The following is a 21464-nucleotide window of genomic DNA, read 5'->3' on the forward strand; positions in this document are numbered from 1 at the left end:
AAGGGATATCTCTGTATTGTGGCATACTCTGTTTCTTAATTGTGGTGGCAGTTACACAAAGCAACACGTGATTCAACTGCATAGAAACACACACACACACACACACAAATGAGCGGATGTAAAACTGATGAAATCTGAACAAGTTCTGTGGATTGTGCTAATGTCAATTTGGTACTTGTATACTAGTTATGTAAGATGTTATTATTGGGATAAATTAGGCGAAGAAGGGTACATGAGAGCTCTCTTTTTTGCAACTTCCTATGGGTCTCTAATTATTTCAAAACAAAAAGTATAAACAAAACTTTCACTCACCTTACTTTTCTTCCTTTAAAAAAAAAAAGTTCCCAAAAGAACTGCTTACATACCCCCATGTTGAATCACAAATCCTATCCGACTGTAATCCCCTCCAATCCACTAATACACAGCAGCCAGAGTCAACTTTTGAACATCAACATTTAATCACTTCTTTAAAAGCCTTTACAAAGCCCCCCAGCGCTCTTAGTATAAAATTCAATGCGTAGTTAAAATAGAAACCCTGCTGTGATGCAGCTCCTCTCAGGTGTCAATCCTATTCCTCTAAACTCCTCACACTCATCTTGCCCACATTCTAGTTCCAAGAGCTTCCCAGCTTTGAAACCTTCACATAAACCATTCCCTCTACAGAGAGCAGAGAAAAACAGTGGTTTCGAATGTGATCTCCAAACTTCAAATCATAGGACGCCGAATTCTGCAGGGTTTGATTAGTAACTGAGCTGCTTTTCACAGGGGCCAGTCTATGCAGCGTGTGTGTGCCAGGAACTGACTGATTAAAGGTGAGTTTCAGATCTTCTAAGTAGTATCAGGGAAACCGGCGAATAAACAGCATATTTGATTGCTTACAGTGTGCGAGGTCCTTTAATCCTCAAAACGACCACCTACGAGAGACACTAGCATCCGATTCACACTTGAGCCTTTAAGGAGCTTAATTAACCCGCCCAGAGCTGAATAGGAATTGGAGGACTTGTATTCAAAGCCAGAACTACTCTTGACCTCTACTATGCCTTTCTTACTCCTTTCTTCCCGCCCACAAACACTACGCATGATCCCAGCAGGTTGCTCCTGGAATCCGAGGTTGGAGCCCGGGCTTCACAGGATCCCGACCTTGTCCTAGGACGGGGACGTGGAGCAGGGGCAGAGTTCCAGCAAGAGGCACCTCTGAGACAAGCAGCGCCGGCGGCGGGGGCGGGCCAGCGGCTACTCACCTGGTGCTGGCTCTGCGGCCACCTTGGCACAGGAGCCAGGGCTCGCACGCCGCGGAGAAGCCCCCGGGAAAACCCCCGCGGGCTCGTCCGCAGACCCTGCCCAGGTAACGCAGCGCCGGCACCATCGCCTGCGCCTCCTCAGGCCGCAGAAGCCGGACCTTGAGCCCAACACAGCCCGGGTCCCGGCGCTTCTTAGCCCCGCCTCCAGCGCAGGGGCCAATGAGCGGCGCGCCTTCGCCCCACGTGGGAGCGCCCGCCTGTAGCCAATGGAAGCGCGCGGCGGAGGGCGCAGGGCAGGCCGGCGCCGCCGTGGACGCGGGGACGCTCGCTCGCTCCCTCCCTCCCTCCGACGCTGTGAGTAGAGGAGCTAGGCCCCGAGCGGGGCGGGACTAGGGTGTTGGTTTCGCTCTGCCTTTTCCTCTCTCCCATCCCTGGGCTGAATGAAAACCTGGCCCGCCGAGTCTCGCGCCCTCGACCTTCACCACCGAGTGGACTCGGGGCCGCGGGAGAAAGTCTGGGGATGATTATGGTGAAAACACCCGTTTGGACAGGCCCATCGGCCTCCCTTCCTTCCGCTCGGTCCCGCCCCTCTCAACCCCGCCCCCGGCAGCCCGTGGCCCCAGCCCGGCCCCCACCGAGCGGAGTGCCTACCGAGCGGAGTGCCCACTGAAGGGCCGCTCGCGGGCCAGCCGGACGGCCGGCAACGCCTGACAGCCGTAGTCCTCTGGACTTCAACTTACGGGGCTCCTGGTGTGTCACTCATTCAGTCATTTATTGGTCCTGTAAATATTGAGCGCCTTAGATGAATCTGACGGCTCGGTCTCTGCCATCATTTAGCAATATACGTCATTTTCTTAAATCCTAGTCCAAGATACACTTCTAAATATGCTGGGCGGGCCTGGGAACAGCGGGTCACCTGTGCAGGTCACTTCACCGCTGCTTGTTTATCTGAAAAATGAGGAACGTGGACCATGTAATCTGTTAAAGACCTGTGTAAAATTACGGGATTCTCTATCACCATGCCAGTTTAACTAACACCTGTTCTCGGGGCTTGATGGAAGTTTTTAATTTTTAGGGTAAGGACAGCTGAACAGAACAAAAATAGAATAATGTGACTTCACTGCTGGAAGGACTTTACTTGCCTGTCTGAATTTGTCTCCAGTTATTAGTCGGGTAGCTTGGGGAAGTCAGTTCACCTCTTTGCTTCAGACCCTCCTCTGTGAACCAGGAGTAATAGCAGGGTCTCCCTCATAGGGCTTTATTGCAGGTTACATGAGATAAGGCTGATCAGATGTTTAGCGCAGTAAAGTGCTCGAAAAAACGATGGTTTTTATGTTTAAATGGTTTATCACTTGGACAGTTGTACATATTTACCTTATTTGTGAAAACCTGCTTGTGATGAACAAGCAGGTAGAGGACGTTACCTGTTTGTTCATCACAAATGAAAAAAATAAGAAATGGGCTTTTTAGTTCAATTTTTTGAATGTTTGAGCTAATTCCCATGCAGTTGTAAGGAACAATAGAAATCCTGTATACCCTTTCCCCAGTCTTCCCCGATGATTACATCTTGTAAAACCATAGGATAGTATCACAACCAGGAAACTGACACTGACACACAGCCCATTATTCTTATTCAGAGTCCCCCAGTTTTACATTTGTGAGTATTTAGTGCTATATAGTTTTTATCACATGAGAAGATTCTTGTATCCACTACAGTCAAGCTACAGCACAGTTCCATCACCACCAGGATCTCTCCTGTTGCCCTTTTATAACTACACCTCCCTTCTGCAGGACACCATTTTCCCTATTCTCTTCTCTCTTTCTAAAAATATGTCATAAGAGAATGTTATATAAACAGAATTATATAGTATATAACTTTCTGGAATTGGTGTTTTTCACTCAGCATAATCCCTTGAGACCTATTCAACTTGTTGCATGTATTGCTACTTCATTCATTCTTATTGCTGAGTAGTAGTTCATGGTATGGATGTACCACAGGGTGTTTAACCATTCACCCACTGAAGGACAGCTGAGTTATTTTTAGTTTTTAGCTATTTTGAATAAAGCTGCTATGAAAATTAGTGTACAGCTTTTTTGTGTGAGCCTGTTTTTGTTTCCCCCGGATAAATGCCCAAGAGTCCAATTGCTGGGTCATATGACAAGCACATGTTTAGTTTTGCAAGAAACTGCTAAACTGTTTTCCAAAGTGTCTGTACCATTTGACGTTCCCACCAGCAATGTTGAATGATCCAGTTCCCCCTCAGTGTCACCAGCTTTTGGTACTATCAGTATTTTTTATTTTAACCATTGCATAGGAGGTAGCTGATTGTTACTAGGTTGAGTACAGGATTATACAAATGTCAGGTCTATGGTCAGGCTTTCATGAGTCAGCCCATAGTAGTGATTTTTTTTTTACTACTCTGATTTTTGATCATGTGCTTCTTAGTTTAGCCAAGTGAAGGAACTCAAAATATACATGCTCTTTTTATAAAATTTTCTCTGCTTATCCTCTCCCCTAGGCTTGACTCTATATTAATTTGTTTCAGTTAGATAAACTCAAGTCAGGAGCTCACCTTACATTTATTCACCCTGTGATATCTTTGGCTAGAGACACCTCTGCACCACCCTCCTCAGCTAAGAATTCATGTTCACCTTCCATCTAGGTCAGAACCTGTAAGAAGCTAGCTCAATGAGTGTCAAATGATACTGGCTTTTGGGACTTTTGCTTCTAATTCCCAATGAATTGCTCTATTGTTCCATTTCACTAGCATCTACACACTTAAGGAATAAGAATTGGCATCAATGATGGATGATTTGCAGTGAAGTGGGGTTATCATTTGGGGAGAAAACCCCCCAATTCTGGTACCATCCCACCCTTCTCTCCACACTTTTACCACCCTCAACTTGTTGGCTAGTTCAGTCTTTTCGAGCACTAAATTAGCTATCACTTTGAATAGCCCACCTAAGTCATTACATTTACTATGTAAAAAAAGAACTTCCATTTAAAAAAAGAAAAAACTTGTCATTTTGCAGATAGGGGGACTCTCAATCAAACCTACTCAAACACTTTGTACATAACCTATTTTGAGTTACATGTTAGAGGTCTGGCCTTCTCTAAGTCACAAATATAATAGCAACTTTTAGAAATACTTGCTACAGACTTAAACCTCTAAACCATATTGTGATAGTAAGAAAACTTCTAAAATAATTTTAATTCCTGAAACATAGTGGTAATTTTATAGTGGTTATTTTTTAACTGGCTTTTAACTAGTTTAATTCATTGGAGCTAAATTCACTGACTCACCAGCAGAGGTCTCCTCTTTCCCTAAAGAAAGCATTCTCCGAGGAGGCTGCTGCTTGAATTCATCTGAAATTCCTAAATATCAATTAGCAAAGTTGCAAATGTAAAAAGCTACCAATTAATTTTCTTCATTTATTGCCAAGTAAAAACTTAATTTTAGTGTTAAAAATATTGTGAATACAATATCTAATTTTTTAGAGATCATAACTGAAGTAAATTTGGTCTTTCCCTTAAGCTGAAATACAAGGTGGGCCAAAATGAATCAAGTGAAAGTACTTCAATTTTCACAGACCACTTTAATTTACCTGCTTACTGACAGTGTCTGATTTTACCTTTCTGCATGAAAATGTATCAGTTGGCAAATTTTTATTAAACTCTTGCATCAGGGGATGGTACTGTGCTAGGTGCCAAGAAAAATGGAAATGAATAATATGTGATTCTTGGTTTCCTTTTGCTCTGCATACTTATCTTTTTTCTTCCTAACTGGAAACTCTTAATCGTCCTTTGAGACTTATCTCAAAAAACACCTCTAGTGTGAAGCCTTCCCCTCAGTCCCTTCTCTAGGCTCTCACAGAACTTGTCCATACTTCTATTAAGACATCATGATGCATACTATTTATTTGTTTATATGTCTGTACATATATAGTACATATACTTTATATTCTGTGAGGACAGGAACATGTCTTTCTCTGTCTCCTTTGTTTTCTTTTGTTTTTATCTTACTATTGAGTCTCTTGCACCAAGTATAGCAAACATTCAATAAACATTTATTGCGTAAATGAATGAATGGATGGAGATGGCATTTGAGTAAGGTCTTGAAGCTGGGGAAGATTTCCATGGGATTCAGGGTGGAGAGGGGAGCAGGGAGGGACAGTAAATGAAGGAAACAGCCAAGAGTTGAAACCAGAAAGCCCAGATTTGTAAATAAAGTTGGCAGCCAAAGGAGTTACTGAGGCAGACACAGGTGGAAAGAGATTTAACAAAAAGCTGGAGAGGGCTGAGAGTGTGGAAGGAGACAGTAGGGAGAGAAGTTGGCAGTAATGAAGGCAGAGGGATGGTGGAAAAGGGATAAAGAGGGTAATAGATGATCCCAAGTTCTGTCCTCAGACCTTAACTCTCACTGTTCGACAACCTCAACGTCCTCAGGCACTTCCTCAGCAATAAGGTGGTTCTCACACAGGCCTCTTTCTAGTCCTCTTCTTTTTCCTGAGTTCTAGAACCATCTAATGACTGAGGAAAGAACGCTGCACTCGTAAGAGAGAGAACTAGGTTCATGCTTCAGTGCTGCTAACAATTAGCCATGAAACATTGGGCAAGTTCTTTTAAACATGTGCATTTATTAATATCCCACATTGTTCCAGAAGGGATTTACAGTGTCAGCAAGTTAATATCAGGGCTTCAGTTTCCTCATCTCTGAATGAGAGGTTTGGGTTAGGTGATCCAAGTTCCTATCTGCTCTACCATTTTGTGACTCTGATTCTAATGATTTGTTGGTCATCTCCACCTAGAAATTCTCCCAAAACTTCATATTTAGAATATGAAAAACTGGGGAGAAAAAACCTGAAGCCACAACCCTGTCCTTCTGACATTGTTATGTGTTAATGGCATCACCAACCTACTAGTGAGCCAGGATCAAAACCTTAGTGTCGTCGTCAACTCCTCTGGCCCTTGTCTTGACATCTCATTTACTGAGTCATGAGGAACCCAACTCTGCAATGTCATCCCCATTCTCCCCCAACTTGGCCCTTTCCCATGGCCATATGTAGTTGAAGTTCTTGATGGCTGTCTCTCTGTCCTATTCTACTGACCCTCAGCCTTGATGCTGCTGTCTGAGTAATATTCCTGAAGCATAGTTCTAACAATTCCAGAGTTCTGTGCTAAATTCTTAGTGACTCCCAGCCACCTGCAGAATACATATTCTCTGACCTTGGGAGACCCTTCCCGATGTAAGTGTGACAGTGTTTGCCTCCTCTTCTCATGATTCCTGAGCTAAGCAAACTGAACCACAATGTACCTTAAACATTCCTGCCTCAGCTAAATCACCCAACCTACCTTTCCCGGGCATCTTTGTTGAAATCCTTGTCTGTCTTTAACTTTTTTGAGGTATTTTTTAGGTTCTATTATCTATTTTAACTACCTGGTAACTTGTTTTAGCTCACTCTACCTTGCATTAAATTGTCAGCTCCTCAAAGTCAGAGACCATGTTCCATTTATCTTTGTTTTCCCCCCACCTGGCACACTATTAGAAAAACTTTGAGATAAATCGGGTTGAGACTTCAGTTCAGAAATCACTTTCTCAACTTATGGTTATGGATTTTTACAGCTGGAAATTATTTTACAGCTGGAAAATTTTTACAGTAGCAAATCACCTCATTTTATAAACGAGAGGTGAAGCGACTTGCCCAGTCTTTACCAGCTGCCTGGCACAGTTCTTTGTCTGCACTGTTCTGGAGACGCTGCTTGTAGCTTTGCCATAGGAATATCTGTTTGCGTGGTTCCTCTTCCTTTCCAAATATGTGTCTTAACCTTGACACATTGCTCCTTAGGTGATTTTAGTTTGTCATTTTGATACTGGAAATGTAGATTGGGAGTGAATTTAGTAAATCCGTAGAGGCACTGCCTGAATGGACACCAGGTGGCACCACTGCAGGTGGACTCCAACTGAGGATTGAATGAATGGAACTTAACGTCAAGGCTGGAAGGAACCAATAGGGACCATCCAGTTCAGCCTCTTGTTTTACAGTTAAAAAAAAAAAAAATCAAGAAACAGACTGGAGTAACTTGCTCAATAACTACTGAGTGGCAAGTGAGTCATCAGCTTTACCAGCACAAGAGCATTGATTCTGAAGTTGTGAAGTAAGTTACTATATGGATGGGACTCTGCCAGCTGGTGATCTAATATGAATACTGTTTTATGTGTCTAGATCAATGATGCTGTTTGGAAATATTTCCCGGCAGTTGTGTGGCTTAAAGAAACTCCCGTGGTCATGTGACTCCAGATACTTCTGGGGCTGGTTGAATGCCGTGTTTAATAAGTAAGTTACTCTAACTAAAGTGAAGAAAAGTGGGGATTGTTACAGCTCGATAAGTTTCCAGTAGCTAATTTCGTTATTTCTTATATCTCAGATGGTTTTTGTGCAGTGTGTGCAGTATGATTCTAATTTTCTTTTAAAACAAACAAATAAAACATACACACAAGCACTGAATAAAGACTGAAAAAAAATAGATTACAGAATATTATCTATGACTGCCTGGGTTGAAGAACTTCAGTAATTGTTATTCATCCTTTCAATGCCTTTCAATTTTCTAAAATGAACATGTATTACTTTTATAATCAGAAAAATGTAATTTTCAGTAAATGTAATTTTAGAATATTTTATTCTATGGCTTCTTAAGGAATGTAGTTAACCTTTTGAATCCTATCAAGGGAACTCAAGTTTTTAAAAAGTTACTTGGTGGCACGCTTAGAAATATTTTGAAACTGATGAAACTAACCTCATTGCTTAGTATAGCATTAATACTACTAACTAGAGAAAAAGGCACGTGTAGGAATTAATAAATATCATTTAATGACATTAATTTGAACAGGGGCTCAAAATTATTCCCTCTTTAATCTTTTATCATCAATAAAAATAACCAAGTCTAGTCATTCATTCAATATATACTTACTGAGTCCCTCCTGTTGTCAAGCTACTGTGCTGCATACGAATCAATGAAGAATTGTGTTTGCCTGATAAACTCATATAAAAACGAGATGCCTTGACTGAGTTCACTTGGAAACAAAAACAAAAGCAAAAAAGGTTGCAGGTAGAGCCACTGAATGTTTTCTTTACAGTTTCACTTATATACTTGTCTCCCTCCTCGCCATTTGAAGTGAAAAGTGGTTGGTTATTCTGTATTTACATTGGTGAACATAGTTACAAAGCTAGTGATTACAGTAAAAGCTGCCTTCTTTTGTTCTCTTGCCAACAGAGTGGATCACGATCGTATCAGGGATGTCGGCCCTGACAGGGCGGCGTCCGAGTGGCTGCTGCGCTGTGGGGCCATGGTGCGCTACCACGGCCAGGAGAGGTGGCAGAAGGACTACAACCACCTGCCCACAGGCCCTCTGGACAAGTACAAGATTCAGGCGATTGATGCCACTGATTCTTGTATCATGAACATTGGATTTGATCACTTGGGTAACTCCCCTATCATTTGTTATGGGAAATGCAGGTGACTTGCAGTGACATTCAGTTGCAGTTTACTATTATCGTCAAAAGTGGCTCCTTTTTGCCCTTTTCAGCCCAATCCAGTTTGTTTCTTCCTGTGTCTGATGTTTATTTTTAAATTAAATAGAAGTTACAAACACCTTCCTCTACTTTCTTCCTGCACTAAGCTTGTCTCTACATGCCTTTATTCTGTGATTTATTGACTTAAAATTCAAGGCTTTGTCAAACTATCTTTGCCAAACTTCTGTCATTGAGAAACCCTCAATAATGTAGAAATAATTATATCCACAGAGCTTCTGCTTGTGTGGGCATTTCTTCCCTCCAGTGCATGGGCATGTGACTGCAGAATGGCCCTGTCTGTCAGCACAGCCTGTATAGTGAACACCTTGTATGCGTAATAGGGTGACTAATCATTCCAGGTTTCCTGGGACTAAGGTTTCCTAGGACTTTCAATCCTAAAACTAGAACAGTTCTGGGGAAACTAGGACAGTTGGTCATCTTAATGGTAAAGTAGGTTCTTAAACTTTTTTTCTCCCCAGAGTGCGTACAGCATGTTGAAAAAATAAGGCTATGCAAGTGTCACTATATTGAAGATGGCTGTTTGGAGAGACTTAGTCAACTTGAAAATTTACGAAAAAGCCTATTGGAAATGGAAATAATTTCATGTGGGAATGTCACAGACAAAGGTATCATTGCTTTGCATCATTTAAGGTAGGTGCTCAGTGCCAAAATGGAAACTTGGTAATGATGTTGATGTGAATAATCAGAATTTAAAAGTTGAGGGGGTGGTGTCTTTTTTTTTTTTTAAGTTCTGAAAAATAAAATTTAAGAAAATGACTTAACTTTCAACTATAATACTTTAAAACAGTTTAAATTATCAACCTTAATATATTATGGTTTTATTGCACTTTTTAGGGAGCACTTTTTAAAAAGTTTCATCTATGTAAAACACCTAGCATGGTGCCTTTACAGTAAGCTCTCAATAAGCATTAACTATTATACCTTCTCCCCATCTTTTAAAACAGTTTCCCCCATGTTCTGCCAATACCTCAGCATCACTGAAAGTTTGAGAAATCTTAAACGTTAGAACCAAAAGTACCAGATTGTTTATCTCTTACATTAGTTGAGGCTTTAACTCTTCATCTTTTAATTGAAAGGAGTTCCTTTAAGTTCCTTTCCCAATTTCTTTTCCTTCCTAGGTTAAGATTCATATTTTTTAAATTCAATTTATTTAAACTAAAAACAAAAATATGAACAGTTCACTCATTTCTCCCACTCCCCACCTCCTGCCTCTGGCAACCACCAGTCTGTTCTGTATCTGTGAGCTTGGTTAGAGTTTCCACATATGAGATAACATACATTATTTGTCTGACTTACTTCACTTAGCATAATGTCCCTGAGGTCCATCAATGTTGTCGCAAATGGCAGAATATCATTCTTTTTTATGGCTGAATACTATACTGTATATATATATACAGCACATTTTCTTTATCCATTCACCCATCAGTGGATACTTAGGTTGTTTCTGTATCTTGGCTATTGTAAATAATGCTGCAATGAACACAGGGGTGCATACATCTTTTTGAGTTAGTGTGTTTGTTTTCTTCAAATACCTAGAAGTGGAATTGCTGGCTCACATGGTAGTTGTATTTTTAATTTTTTGAGGAACCTCCATGCTGTTTTCCATAGTGGCTACACCAGTTTACATTCCCACCAATAATAGTGCATAAGGATTCTCTTTTCCCCACACCCTCACCAACACTTATTTCTAGTCTTTCTGATAATAGCCATTCCAACAGGTGTGGAGTGATATCTCATTGTGGTTTTGATTTGCATTTCCCTTATGAGTAATGATGCTGAGCATCTTTTCATGTACCTCTTATCCATCTGTACGTCTTCTTTGGGAAGTCTATTCAGATCTGTTGCCTGCTTTTAAATCAGATTGTTTGGTTTTTTTGCTATTAAGTTGTATGAGTTCTTTATACATTTTGCTTATTAGCCCCTTATCAGATATGATTTGCAAAGATTTTCTCCCATTCAGTAGGCTGCCTTTTCATTTTGTTGATGGTTTCCTTTAGGGGTCCAGAAGCTTTTCCATTTGATATAGTCCCACTTGGTTATTTTTGTCAGATTCAAAAAATCATTGACAAGACTGATGTCATATTTTATATTTAACATGCAAAGAAGTCCTATTCCACAGTATACATATTGTATTTGGAAAAACTCAGCAGAACTATTGATTCAGAACAACTGAACTTCCCAAAGTCTAGCTTAGTTCCTAGCATGAATTTCATTTAAAATAGTACTACTGTTCTAAGAGTCATTTTCAAAGTGTAGGGTGATACAAACACATTCTGTGTTTAATTTTTTAAAAAAGCAATAAAGCAAGTTTGTTTTTAATGCTGTAAGAGTAAAGGCCAAATTAAAGTAACTTTTTGTAATTTCTTTTTGCAGAAACCTCAAGTATTTGTTTTTAAGTGATCTTCCTGGAGTAAAAGAAAAAGAAAAAATTGTCCAAGCCTTTAAGACATCGCTGCCTTCTCTGGAACTAAAATTGGACTTGAAGTAAAATAATAATATTCAGTAAGTGTCTTATTTCAATTTAAAGTATCACTTGAAATTGTTGGCCCTGAACAGCAACAAATCTTATATAATCATCAACAGAACTGTAAGGATGTTACATCATGACATTCTAGAAGCAGAGCCCATCATGTAGAAAATAAACATTCAGACATGATTCATTGAAGTACTAAGTTGGAAGTGAGAATTTATGTACGTTAAATCATTTTAAGAAAAATGAAAACCAGGTACTATTTTAATTCTAATATAGTCCTCATTTTGTATAGATACCTGTACAGGTATCTCTTGATGTAGACATTTTAAAATGATTCAAATGTACAACACATTCTTTAACAGTAGTTTATGTTAGATTTTACTTTAAAATTATTGAAGCATGTTACTATAAATGTACAATTATGAAGAATTTAAAGCTAAATTTCAGATTTATTGATAGAGTCAATTATGCAGAGCAGCCAGGGTTGCTGGGGCATTCACACTGCTTGCCAGGACTTGCATGCATGTCTCATGATCCTGCATTCCTGTGTTCTTTATAACATCCTTTCTCTGAATGAACAGTTTCTGGCTAATTTGTCTATATTGTAAGCTTGATCTGGTGTTTTATTAAAATTAAACATGAATACTTGGCTGGATTCAAATAGTTTTGCTGATTGCAGTAAAACAGAGGAAACAATCATGAAGACTAGCATAGCCATGCTTTTTGCTTAAATTAAAAAATTACTTTATACACAAAATTTTAACATGTTAATTAGAAGCTCATTTTTATTCCCTCATGAATGTTGGATACTACTTCCCATGTGCTCCAGGGACATCATGCAGAAGTATAAGCACAAAATTCTCTTTACATCTAGAAAGCAGTGATGAAGAATATCATAAATAGACAAAAACCAACCTTTATTTGTACCTGCTTGCAATGGCCCTGATTTGGGTATTATATGCCAACTTTTGTGGATTTCCATATGTTTGAACATTAATCTGTTGAATATAACCTTGACTGGAAATAATTTTAAAATAAATCCTTTCTGTGATGCAACATTCAAGTAGAAAAGTGAATTTTAGTTGTGTTTAGAAACCAGCTTATGTAAACAGCACATACTATAAATGATACACTGTTTGTTAATATAATTTCCACCGTCATTTAAAAAAATGATAAACAGTACATTTTTAAAAAGATAAGGATATAGAACAGTCTCATGTGGCATAGTGGTGATTCCATGCTGAAGAAAGGATCACAGATATGGTTAAATTAAGTATAAGGATATATTTAATAGAATTCATTAGAAAAAAAAATGAGCACTTCTTTCTGAGGTTTGTTCAATTACTGTCTGGTGAAGCATCTGATTCACCACAGTTTGGTCTGGAGCTACTTTTCTATTCTGGTTTTTTTTTTTTTTTGAAACTACAGGATGAATTAGGCAGTTATAGTCATCTGCCTCATCAAGTGCATTGTTAGGGGTAAGGGAAAAAAAACACAAAATGTAAACTATTCTCAGAAGTTGGATGTCCTTCTTTGTCATTTGAATCAAGTCTACATAACAAGAACTAGACAGTACTGTGACCAGCATTTACCCCGCCATCAGCTTTGTGCAAGAAGCTACATACATCAGGAAGCCCCAGGGTATCGTTAAACTGGCTGGGGTAGCCAAATTATTGAACAGATACCAGAATTTGGTGGATTATTTAGCAGGAAGAGGATAAGGTCAAATGTGCTTATGAAGAAAATCAACATAGCATTAAAGCTGAGAGTGCAGAAGAAATGTTTAGAAGACACCATAAAATACATCTTCAAAAACCACGGCTGAGAACTGCTGGGAAATAGCAGCTCATCAACCAGAAATGGAGGTGAGCTATAAGAAACAGACATCAGCTTCTACCACCCTTGTGTCCAGGGGACAAGGATGAAAAAGCTTTTTGAATAGGAGCAATAGGCCAAATCAAAGCTAATTCTATGTCGTCATTTTAATTATCTCTGTACAAAGCTAGAAATCCTCAATAATATCATTTTGAACTAGTTATTAGCCAGTATCTTTTAGTTATTAGGTTGGTATATATACACATGCCTATGTGTACACTAGACACATATACATACATACATACAGTGTAAAAAGATATTTCAAGGAAAACATCGATTTATAACCTACTGTCTTTTATGACCCAAGTGAACGCTCATAAGCAGCTTCTTCCAGAACTCAGATCACTGTATGTAGCCCTGCGTGTAGATCTGTGTCCGAGTCCGAGGCTGAGCTGGAGAGAATGAAGCACTAATTACTCTGAGGCTGGCGGGCCCAGGTCCTGCGAAGCCGGTAGATCTCGTTCTGCTACTTGGTCAGCTGCCAAGCTTCATGCCATTGTTTGCAAGGGGAACTGGGTGAACAAGTGTAGACGGATTACAGTAAATTCACCTTGCCTGCGAAAATAACAAAGATGCATCCTTTACTAAAGGTAAAGACAAAAGAATATGTGAGAAATGTCTATATAGACTTGTCACTAAATATATAAGCATATAAATTAGCCTTTTATGATAATCCACATGATTTTAAATATTTTGAACAACTCTTAAATATTAAAATGTTTCAAAATATAAAAATCAAAAGCCGGGGCAAGCAGAAAATGGAATTTTAAACATTTTGATTTCAAAAACGAAAACTCTCTTTAAATACGACGTGGAGACAATCTGAAAAGGCAGGAGATAGGACTTAAGGCATCAGGGATCCAAGGAAATACATATGGGTGTTCTGTAATCCATTTTTCACTTGTTGCATATGGTACAGTTGAAGCATAAATCCTTTGCATCTGTAATTTTGCCAGCGGTACGGGCAGTAGATACAGTTTATATTCTGTCTGTAAGCTCAGTTACTTAGAGACAACAAGAATACAAGTGAAAAATCCAAGCAAGATTTTCCTTTCTGTTCTGGACACCGTCATCAAGCGTGGAAGACTGCCCCTGGAATTTCCCTTCACGTCCTGCCAAGTGGCCTCCCCCAGTTAGTTACTTATGTTTTCTCCTGATGTTTTTTTAACCTTGGGATTGTTTTCAATCAGATGTATGGTTTCTTCAAATTACTGATCAATTTTTTTTTATCATCAGCCTGCAAGCTCTTTAAATGTTTGGAAAACGGTAGTTAAGTTTCTTGGTGTTGTAGTAGTACTTCTTATTATCCAAAGCTGGAAGGACACTGCTGCTGGTCAGCTGAGGTAGGTACTGCAACTGAAAATACAAAACACAGAAGTAAGTTCAATGATGTCTGCTTTTTTTTTATTATTGATAACATATCAAAAAATATAGAGTTTGGGCTTTCTTTGGGCACAAGCTACCCGTTCTCCCTGCTCAGCCCTGCACTAAACCTTTCTCTGCTCCCCCTGCCCCCCACCAAAAAAGATAAATAACTTTTTCAACTCAGAAATACTTTTTTTGCATAGAATCTAGGACCTGAGAGAGGACAAAATGTTTAAATTTGGTCTCTGCTTTTCCTTTTCAAGGTTGGTTTTTTTTTTTTAATTACAAAGCAGAACATGCACATACATTAAAGGAAATTTGGAGAATATGAAAAAGAAGGGGAAATCTACATGTTAACTTTATTGGAAAAAAGCATAGCTTCTTGGGAGTTAAGAGCTTGCTGGGGCCTTAGGGATCATTTAAGACAATATCTTATCTTATAGCAAAGAAAACTGATGTCCAGAGCACTTAGGTGATTTGCCCACTTACGACCTTGGTTAAAAGGCAAAACTGCTCCTTTCATGCTGCCAGAAAATGTTTGACTTTATCGTCAATGTCAAATGAAAATAAGGGGAGCACACAGATATTTTTTGAATTGTACTATACAGCCTTAGGAATCCAAAAACTGGGTACTCTTTAGTACTTTTAAATCAAACAGTTGAATTCTTTGGGACCTATAAGCAATATACAAATTAGTGGGGTTCTCCTATTCGTTTAAGTAAAAATATTTCTGTCAAGACCCTTTACTCTTTTTTTTTTTTTTAAGTAGTAGTAGATTTATTTAGAGAGACACATACTCCATAGAGTGCAGGCTGTTTCAGAAGGCGGGAGAAAGGCCACGAGGTGTGGGGCTTGGGTGCCCAATATTCATGCACTCCATAGACAGAGTGCAGTCCGTCTCACTCAGAAGGGACAGCAGCCAAGATCCTTTACTCTTGAACACAAACAGCCAGGTAAGGGGTAACTCAGGGGAAAGTCTATTTCCAGTCTGTTGCATTAAAAGCATTCTTAATTTCATAACTCTGGTCTGTCTTAGGGCCCTGGATTTCATGCTATACCTGTTCCTGAGGGACTGTCCACCCTCTTTCTCCTCCAAACCTCACACGCTCCACCCAGCTGCCACTCAATGTGCTGGGCAGCAGAGGCTGCAAAGGGAAAGACTAAGGCAAGATAATTTGTAGCTTCAGGGGTACCCAGGCAGATCCAGAAGCGACCAGGAGCAGCCAGCTCATCTCAGCTATGGTTCCAACTATAGTCCGTTCTAAATATTACAGCTTTGGGCTTATGACAAGACACTTAAAAAAAGGCCATTCTGCCACTTTGCACCAATCACAGTTTTTCACAGGCTCCCAGTGTGCAGCTTGGATACCACACTCGGGTCCAAAGTACTGTCCTGCTATCACAGAAAACACATTTACCTACCAACTCTGATTAAAGAATCAGGGAGGAAAACAGTTCCTTTTTTTCAATAAACCTGGAATGCCAGTCAATACTGAAGGTAAACATGAAGACAAAGGGCTGCCCTGGATAAGTTTGATTCCTTTTTCCAAAGCGCAAGCACACTCAGCAGCACTCATACCCTTGTCCCTGGCTGGGACCTCTGCTCGGACACGCCAAAAGCCCCGGCCCCTGGGTGGCAGCAGGGAGCTGCCCGACAAGGGCACCTTTAGGATTCAGGTAGAAGGGCCTTTAGGAGGCATAGGTCTCTGGGACCCTGGTTGGCAGTAATAAGGGCGCTGGAGCTGCAAGCCACAACTGCCACCTCAAGTATAGATTAGGACTCTCTGCACCAGGTGGCAGGCATGGGATCATTTGAAACAGCAACCTTGGATGCTTCTGTAAAGCAGAGCCCTGTCTTTACCCCTGGCAGGTGCGTTCGGCTCTGTCTCAGGGTCTTCCTTGTTGGTTTGTCATGCTCTTTTGTGAAGTTCCCTGTTTCTCTGATGCTGTCAAAATATGGGTGCTGCAACAGCTGCTCACATGTCAGCCTCTCGGCAGGATTCATGTGGAGACAGCCCTGCAAGAACAGAAAAGTCCCTCTTACTTCTTTAAGACGGTATTAACTTATTAATGTCATTTTTTTTCTTCTTTGGAAGAATAAACTCTTCAGTTGGCAACAAAAGGAGGGGAGGAAGTAGGAAAAACACACCAATCATGATTTTTTTCCTTCCACTATCATTCCTAAATGGGTAAACACATAATGAATTAATAAACAATTTCTAGGAATAGTAACAAAAAATCATTTTCTCCACCTTGTTCTTTTCCTGAGGCAGTCAGTGCTCTGCCCTGAGGGAGCAGGGTACGGTTTCTGAGTAACCTCAGTGTCCAACTAGAATAATCCACTTAACCCATTTGGTCCCTTGGATATACTTTGTAAAAACTAGTTTTTTCACTGAAAAAATAATACCGATACATGGTAGAAATAAAATTCATACAGGGTGCAGCAGAGTCCCTCCAGCACTCTAATTCTTCCATTCTCCCTCCTACAGTCAGTTGTTTTTCTGTATATTCTTCCAGAAATAGTCAATGCATACAAGCATCTATGTGTACATAGGGAAGGTGAGGCATAAAATACATCTCTTTAGATTACATCATTCTTAACTATTTGCTTTGCCAGGAAATGGGCCATAGGGCTCATACTTGGATAGATTAAATCCCACAACTACATACCCCAAGGAACTGTCTCATTTAAAAAAATTATAAATGCATCAGTAAATGTTTTAAATACTTTTTGAAATGGGTGGGACATTGACTGTAACTTGCCAATATTTCAATTAGTACCTCATTTTATATAAGGGCTATACATTTCTGAAGATGTATATATAAATCAAGTTTTAAAATCAAAACCGACTTCAAATATCGTAGGGAGTTGACTATTTAAAAGGATCCTGTGGCTAAACATTTTTTGAAGAAAAGGATCCTTTTGTAAAACAACCACCACCCCTCTGAAATTTGTTTCGTGTAAATTTAGATTTCAAATACAATATTAGATTTATTTCAAGTGACAAACACAGATGTTTTCACTGTGACCCATTTTAAAAATGGAAAACACGTAGACTTTTCAAAGGAGAATTCTAAGAGGAACACTTTCCCATCCACGAACTGACATAAATCATTCAGATTCCCCAAAGATACAGCTGCCGCCTCCTTCCTGATCTGTTGGAAGCCATGATTTTACCTTTAAGAGCCCCAGGGCGGGATAAGACACGTTTGGAAATTTAAATTCAAGTGGTTCCTATTTAAAAAAGAAAAGAAAAGGAGGGTTTTATTTACAGCATGTATTCAAATAGAAGGTTACCTCCCACTGGTTTTCTTTTGAGTAAGAGAAGCATCTTCTTGGCACCTTCTCTGCCTCCTCCACCCTCTGCCCCCGCCCGCCCCCCCCAACAACCTCCCTACGCCTGTTTCATAAGCTCCTTCTCTCCCCACCTCCAAACTGCTTTTCCAAATTTTCTTCCTAACCAACCATTCACCCCCTTCACTTCCTGAAGAACTGATGCAAGAAGCAAATTGAGAGGGAATACGAATCAAAGGGGGGAAAAAAACCCACTTTTCCAGTAATTGTTACTTTATTTTTTTCTGCCTCAACTTATATAACTTGCCGTGCCTCGGAATAATTTTTGACATTGATATTTATAAAAGAGGCCCTAATTACTGCTTTTCTTGACATTTACATAAGGGAGTTTCAAAATGGATTTTTTTTTCCTACCCAGGTGAACAGATGTTTCTTGGTTTTCTGGAATAAACACTGTTCTCTCCTCCCACAAGAGCCTGCTGTTTTCCTGATCATCCTGCTGTTTAAAAGTCTCCCCAGCAGACATTCATCCGTCTCCCTTTGGCCATTTAAGGGTATTTTGCTCCAGTCACAGGCAGGAGACAATTAGGAATACAGAGCACCATAAAGTGGGAGGAATGCTGAACGTCAGGCGGACAGACAGGCCAGTTAAAGAGATAAACTGCTGATAAAGAGGCTAAAGAAGGGGGATCTGGGACATGAAGAGCAAGCCAAGCTAAGTGAAATGAGGACCAGGGTGCACTGTGTGTATAAAGATGGCAGTTCGTGGGCTGTGGGCTGTGGGCTGGAGTGACAGGTCAGCTCATCAGATGAAACGCAACCCCTGGTGCTGCCATCAAGCTTGAGAGTCCAGTGTTATTTGGGACAGAGAACCAGCCACAACCAATTCCCGGGTGTGCACTTATTCATCTCTGATAAGAAAAGAGATAAGAGCCTCGGTTTTGAAATTCCCTAAGATCAATAGTGAAAAAAAACCCTAACGCAGATTTGCATGAGCCTTTGAGAGTAGCTCCTTCCCCGCCCCCTCCCATGGCTTAACTATTTCTCTTGCTACTTCTGTGCATTTAGTCTGAGCACCGCTGGGGACTGACTGGATGTTGCTGACACTGAGCTCTGCTGCCTCAGCGAGGACGCCTGGGATGAGGCCGCTAGTGGGCTATGATAGGATGGGCCCGTCCTGCCGGCTTAGCCGGTTTCCCTGCCCCCGAAGCAAGCAGGCCTCCCTCCGGCAGGGTTACTGACCAGCAGAGGGACACTGCACAGATGTTCAACCAGCGCAGCCCCCGCACTGCTTTTTCCTGTGTTTCTGTCAACAGGAAATCCCCTGCAGGACAACCTCTGGGAAACCACGGGAAGCCTTTCACATTTATGAAACCTGGGTTGTTTCTGATACTTCATGGTAGACAAGCAAACAGGAAATCGCTAAGGGATTTTTAGTGTGAAACTGGGGACGTCCAGATCACAGGGGCACCGGCTGGGTCACCTGCCATATGCCAGGTGTCATTCCTGCTTCTGCGTCCCAGCAGGCTCCCAACATGACCCGCTTTTCCTATCCTGGTGTTGCTGGAGGGGAGGCAGCAGGGAAGTGGGAGGTGGATGCATTCACTTTAGGACAGGCCAAGAGGCTGAAGGAACAGACAGCTCCAACGAACTGGACGGAACCTCCATCTGGAAACTGAGCAATGGAGGATTAATTTCAATTTCAAAGTACCTTTCTTAGTAGAAACTCAGGATTTCACAGACCTTAACTGTGCTCTGAAATGTGTTTCATTATCATACAGCCTTATTAGAAGACATTCAGAAATCTTAAAAAACCATAAAGAAAGAAACAAATCATCCCACCCCAAAGAGACATTCACTGTTAATATTTTGGTATATATCCTTGCTGCCATTTATTTCACAAATGTAAAAATCTTTGCATGATTTTCTAGAGGTTGTCACATTATATTTAGACATGTAAATATATGTATTGGGCATTTATTTATTAAATATATTAAAATTATGTCAAATTATAAGTATTATTTTATATTAAGCAATATGTTGCAGACTTTTTTTCAGGTGATTACATATACAGTTATTTTTACTGGCTATGTGGGATTTCTGTTGTAAGGATATACCATAACTTATTTAATTAATCCCCTACTGATAGGACACTGAAGGAAATGATTTCTATTAAAGAATGCCATACCTGAGGGAGAGTATAGCTCAAGTGGTAGAGCGCATGCTTAGTATGCATGAGGTCCTGGGTTCAATCCCCAGTACCTCCTCTAAAAATAAACCTAATTACCTCCCTCCCCTGCAAAAAAAAAAAAAAAGTATTCCATACCTTTATGCCCTTGTCTAATGGTTTCATTGGAAGAAATTCTTAAAAGTGGGTTAGGAAATGCACATTTTAAATTTTTTCAATTTTTGAAAAATGAGTGTTTTTCCCACATTGGACATAGAGGGAGGTACCAGAGTGAGGTTGGCCAAGCAGGTTCATTACCGTTTTCCCCCATGGCCTGGGGGTGAGAGCACGGCAGGGTATGGGATTTGGATAGTGCCCGCTTTTCCTGGATGAGTCATTGTCTAAAAGTTGACTGGCTCTGAGCTACTTAGCTTCAACTGCTAAAAAGGATGAAGGGCAGGTGAGGCCGGGGCAGGCAGCTCCACATTCCTGTCCCATACACTGGCAAAGGTCTGCTATCAGCAGCCTTTAAATTAGCAGTAAAGGCCAGGGTCTTGCTTGCCAACTTGCCCCAATTTTCCTTTTTACTCTTAGACTGATTTTCCAGGGCAGAGTGGACCATGGGGCTCAGGCAGGGGACTAACTATGAAAACCTAGTTAGCGTGCAACTCCCCATGGACAACCATCCAGTGAGAACCATCACCACTTAAACACCCCGGTAACCTTCACTCTGACATGCAGAGCTCTTTCCAAAATGGATCACTCACCATATCCTCAGGGTCTGGAATTTTTACGCCACTGAAGTACTGATTCGTGCTAAATACTTGCTGGTGCCTAGGAATGAGATCTCCTTTGGACAAGAAGAAACAAGGAGGTAAAATTAGATCAGTTAGCAAGCACTGCTCTGTGGTTTTCCTCTATCGGTGCTGTGTCCATCAGTGCCTACACCGACCAAGGCTGAGTCTGCTTCTCCAGTCAGAGGGGAAGGCACTGAGGGAACCCCAGCAACCTGCACGGAGACCCACAGTGGGCTAAGTCTATGTAGGGAACCAGGGAGACGTGCGAGGAAGGTGAAGACTGCAAGGTTCTCTTAAGGGCTCACAAAGTGTTTGAGGAATACAAACTAAACAACTCAGAAGCATACACACACATGCACGCACGCACACACAAATAAAATAATGCCTTTTTAAAAATAGCAAAAATGCAGCAACCACAAATCAACATCATATTCACTGAATACTGATGGGTCAAGATAAAACTGTATTGGACGCACTTAGAACAGTGCCTGACACACAGCAAGCACTCAGTAAATATTTGGGGAAGGAAGGAAGGAGGAAGGAAGGGAAGGAGGAAAGGAAGGCAGGCGGGCATGGAAGATCCAGCTAGAAGGAATAGGTTTCCAAATTGGAACCACCTTTACATGTTTCACTGGTGATTGCTTGGAAATCCTATTGT

The 21464-nt window shown here is 40.7% G+C and overlaps 3 protein-coding genes and 1 non-coding gene across 14 annotated transcripts in view; 2 read left to right on the forward strand and 2 right to left on the reverse strand.

The window, feature by feature from the left end:
• L2HGDH (L-2-hydroxyglutarate dehydrogenase) overlaps positions 1-1398 on the reverse strand; it is a 33589-nt gene extending 32191 nt beyond the window's left edge. For 2 of the 3 annotated variants that reach the window (XM_031453679.2, XM_031453678.2), the window contains exon 1: positions 1242-1398. In XM_031453679.2, the coding sequence (XP_031309539.1) occupies positions 1242-1366 (125 nt within the window). In that variant the 5' untranslated portion in view covers positions 1367-1398. The remainder of the gene's footprint in view (positions 1-1241) is intronic. The other variant, XM_031453677.2, reaches the window with a different exon arrangement.
• Positions 1272-11955, forward strand: DMAC2L (distal membrane arm assembly component 2 like). Of its 2 annotated transcripts, none has more exons than XM_031453687.2 (5): positions 1272-1345; positions 7467-7577; positions 8515-8723; positions 9293-9464; positions 11208-11955. In XM_031453687.2, exons 2-5 carry the CDS (start codon positions 7471-7473, stop codon positions 11320-11322), a joined length of 603 nt encoding a protein of 200 aa, XP_031309547.1. In that variant the 5' UTR covers positions 1272-1345; positions 7467-7470; the 3' UTR covers positions 11323-11955. The 2 variants fall into 2 exon arrangements, with proteins under 2 accessions (XP_031309547.1, XP_031309546.1); XM_031453686.2 differs by lacking the exon at positions 1272-1345 and adding an exon at positions 1511-1595.
• CDKL1 (cyclin dependent kinase like 1) overlaps positions 10907-21464 on the reverse strand; it is a 50706-nt gene continuing 40148 nt past the window's right edge. For 4 of the 8 annotated variants that reach the window (XM_064485937.1, XM_064485936.1, XM_064485939.1 and 1 more), the window contains exons 7-10: positions 20777-20859; positions 17726-17782; positions 16373-16564; positions 10907-14538 (exon numbers count right to left, since the gene is read on the reverse strand). In XM_064485937.1, coding sequence (XP_064342007.1) covers positions 14431-14538; positions 16373-16564; positions 17726-17782; positions 20777-20859 — 440 coding nt within the window. In that variant the 3' untranslated portion in view covers positions 10907-14430. Of the gene's footprint in view, positions 14539-15344; positions 15482-16372; positions 16565-17725; positions 17783-20776; positions 20860-21464 lie in introns of all 8 variants that reach the window. The other 4 variants (XR_004137360.2, XM_031453685.2, XM_064485940.1 and 1 more) reach the window with 4 other exon arrangements.
• On the forward strand, positions 20036-20109 carry TRNAT-AGU (transfer RNA threonine (anticodon AGU)). Its single transcript has one exon. It is a non-coding gene; the product is annotated as a tRNA-Thr (tRNA).

Source organism: Camelus dromedarius, chromosome 5 (assembly GCF_036321535.1).
Source record: "Camelus dromedarius isolate mCamDro1 chromosome 5, mCamDro1.pat, whole genome shotgun sequence".
NCBI lineage: Eukaryota > Metazoa > Chordata > Mammalia > Artiodactyla > Camelidae > Camelus > Camelus dromedarius.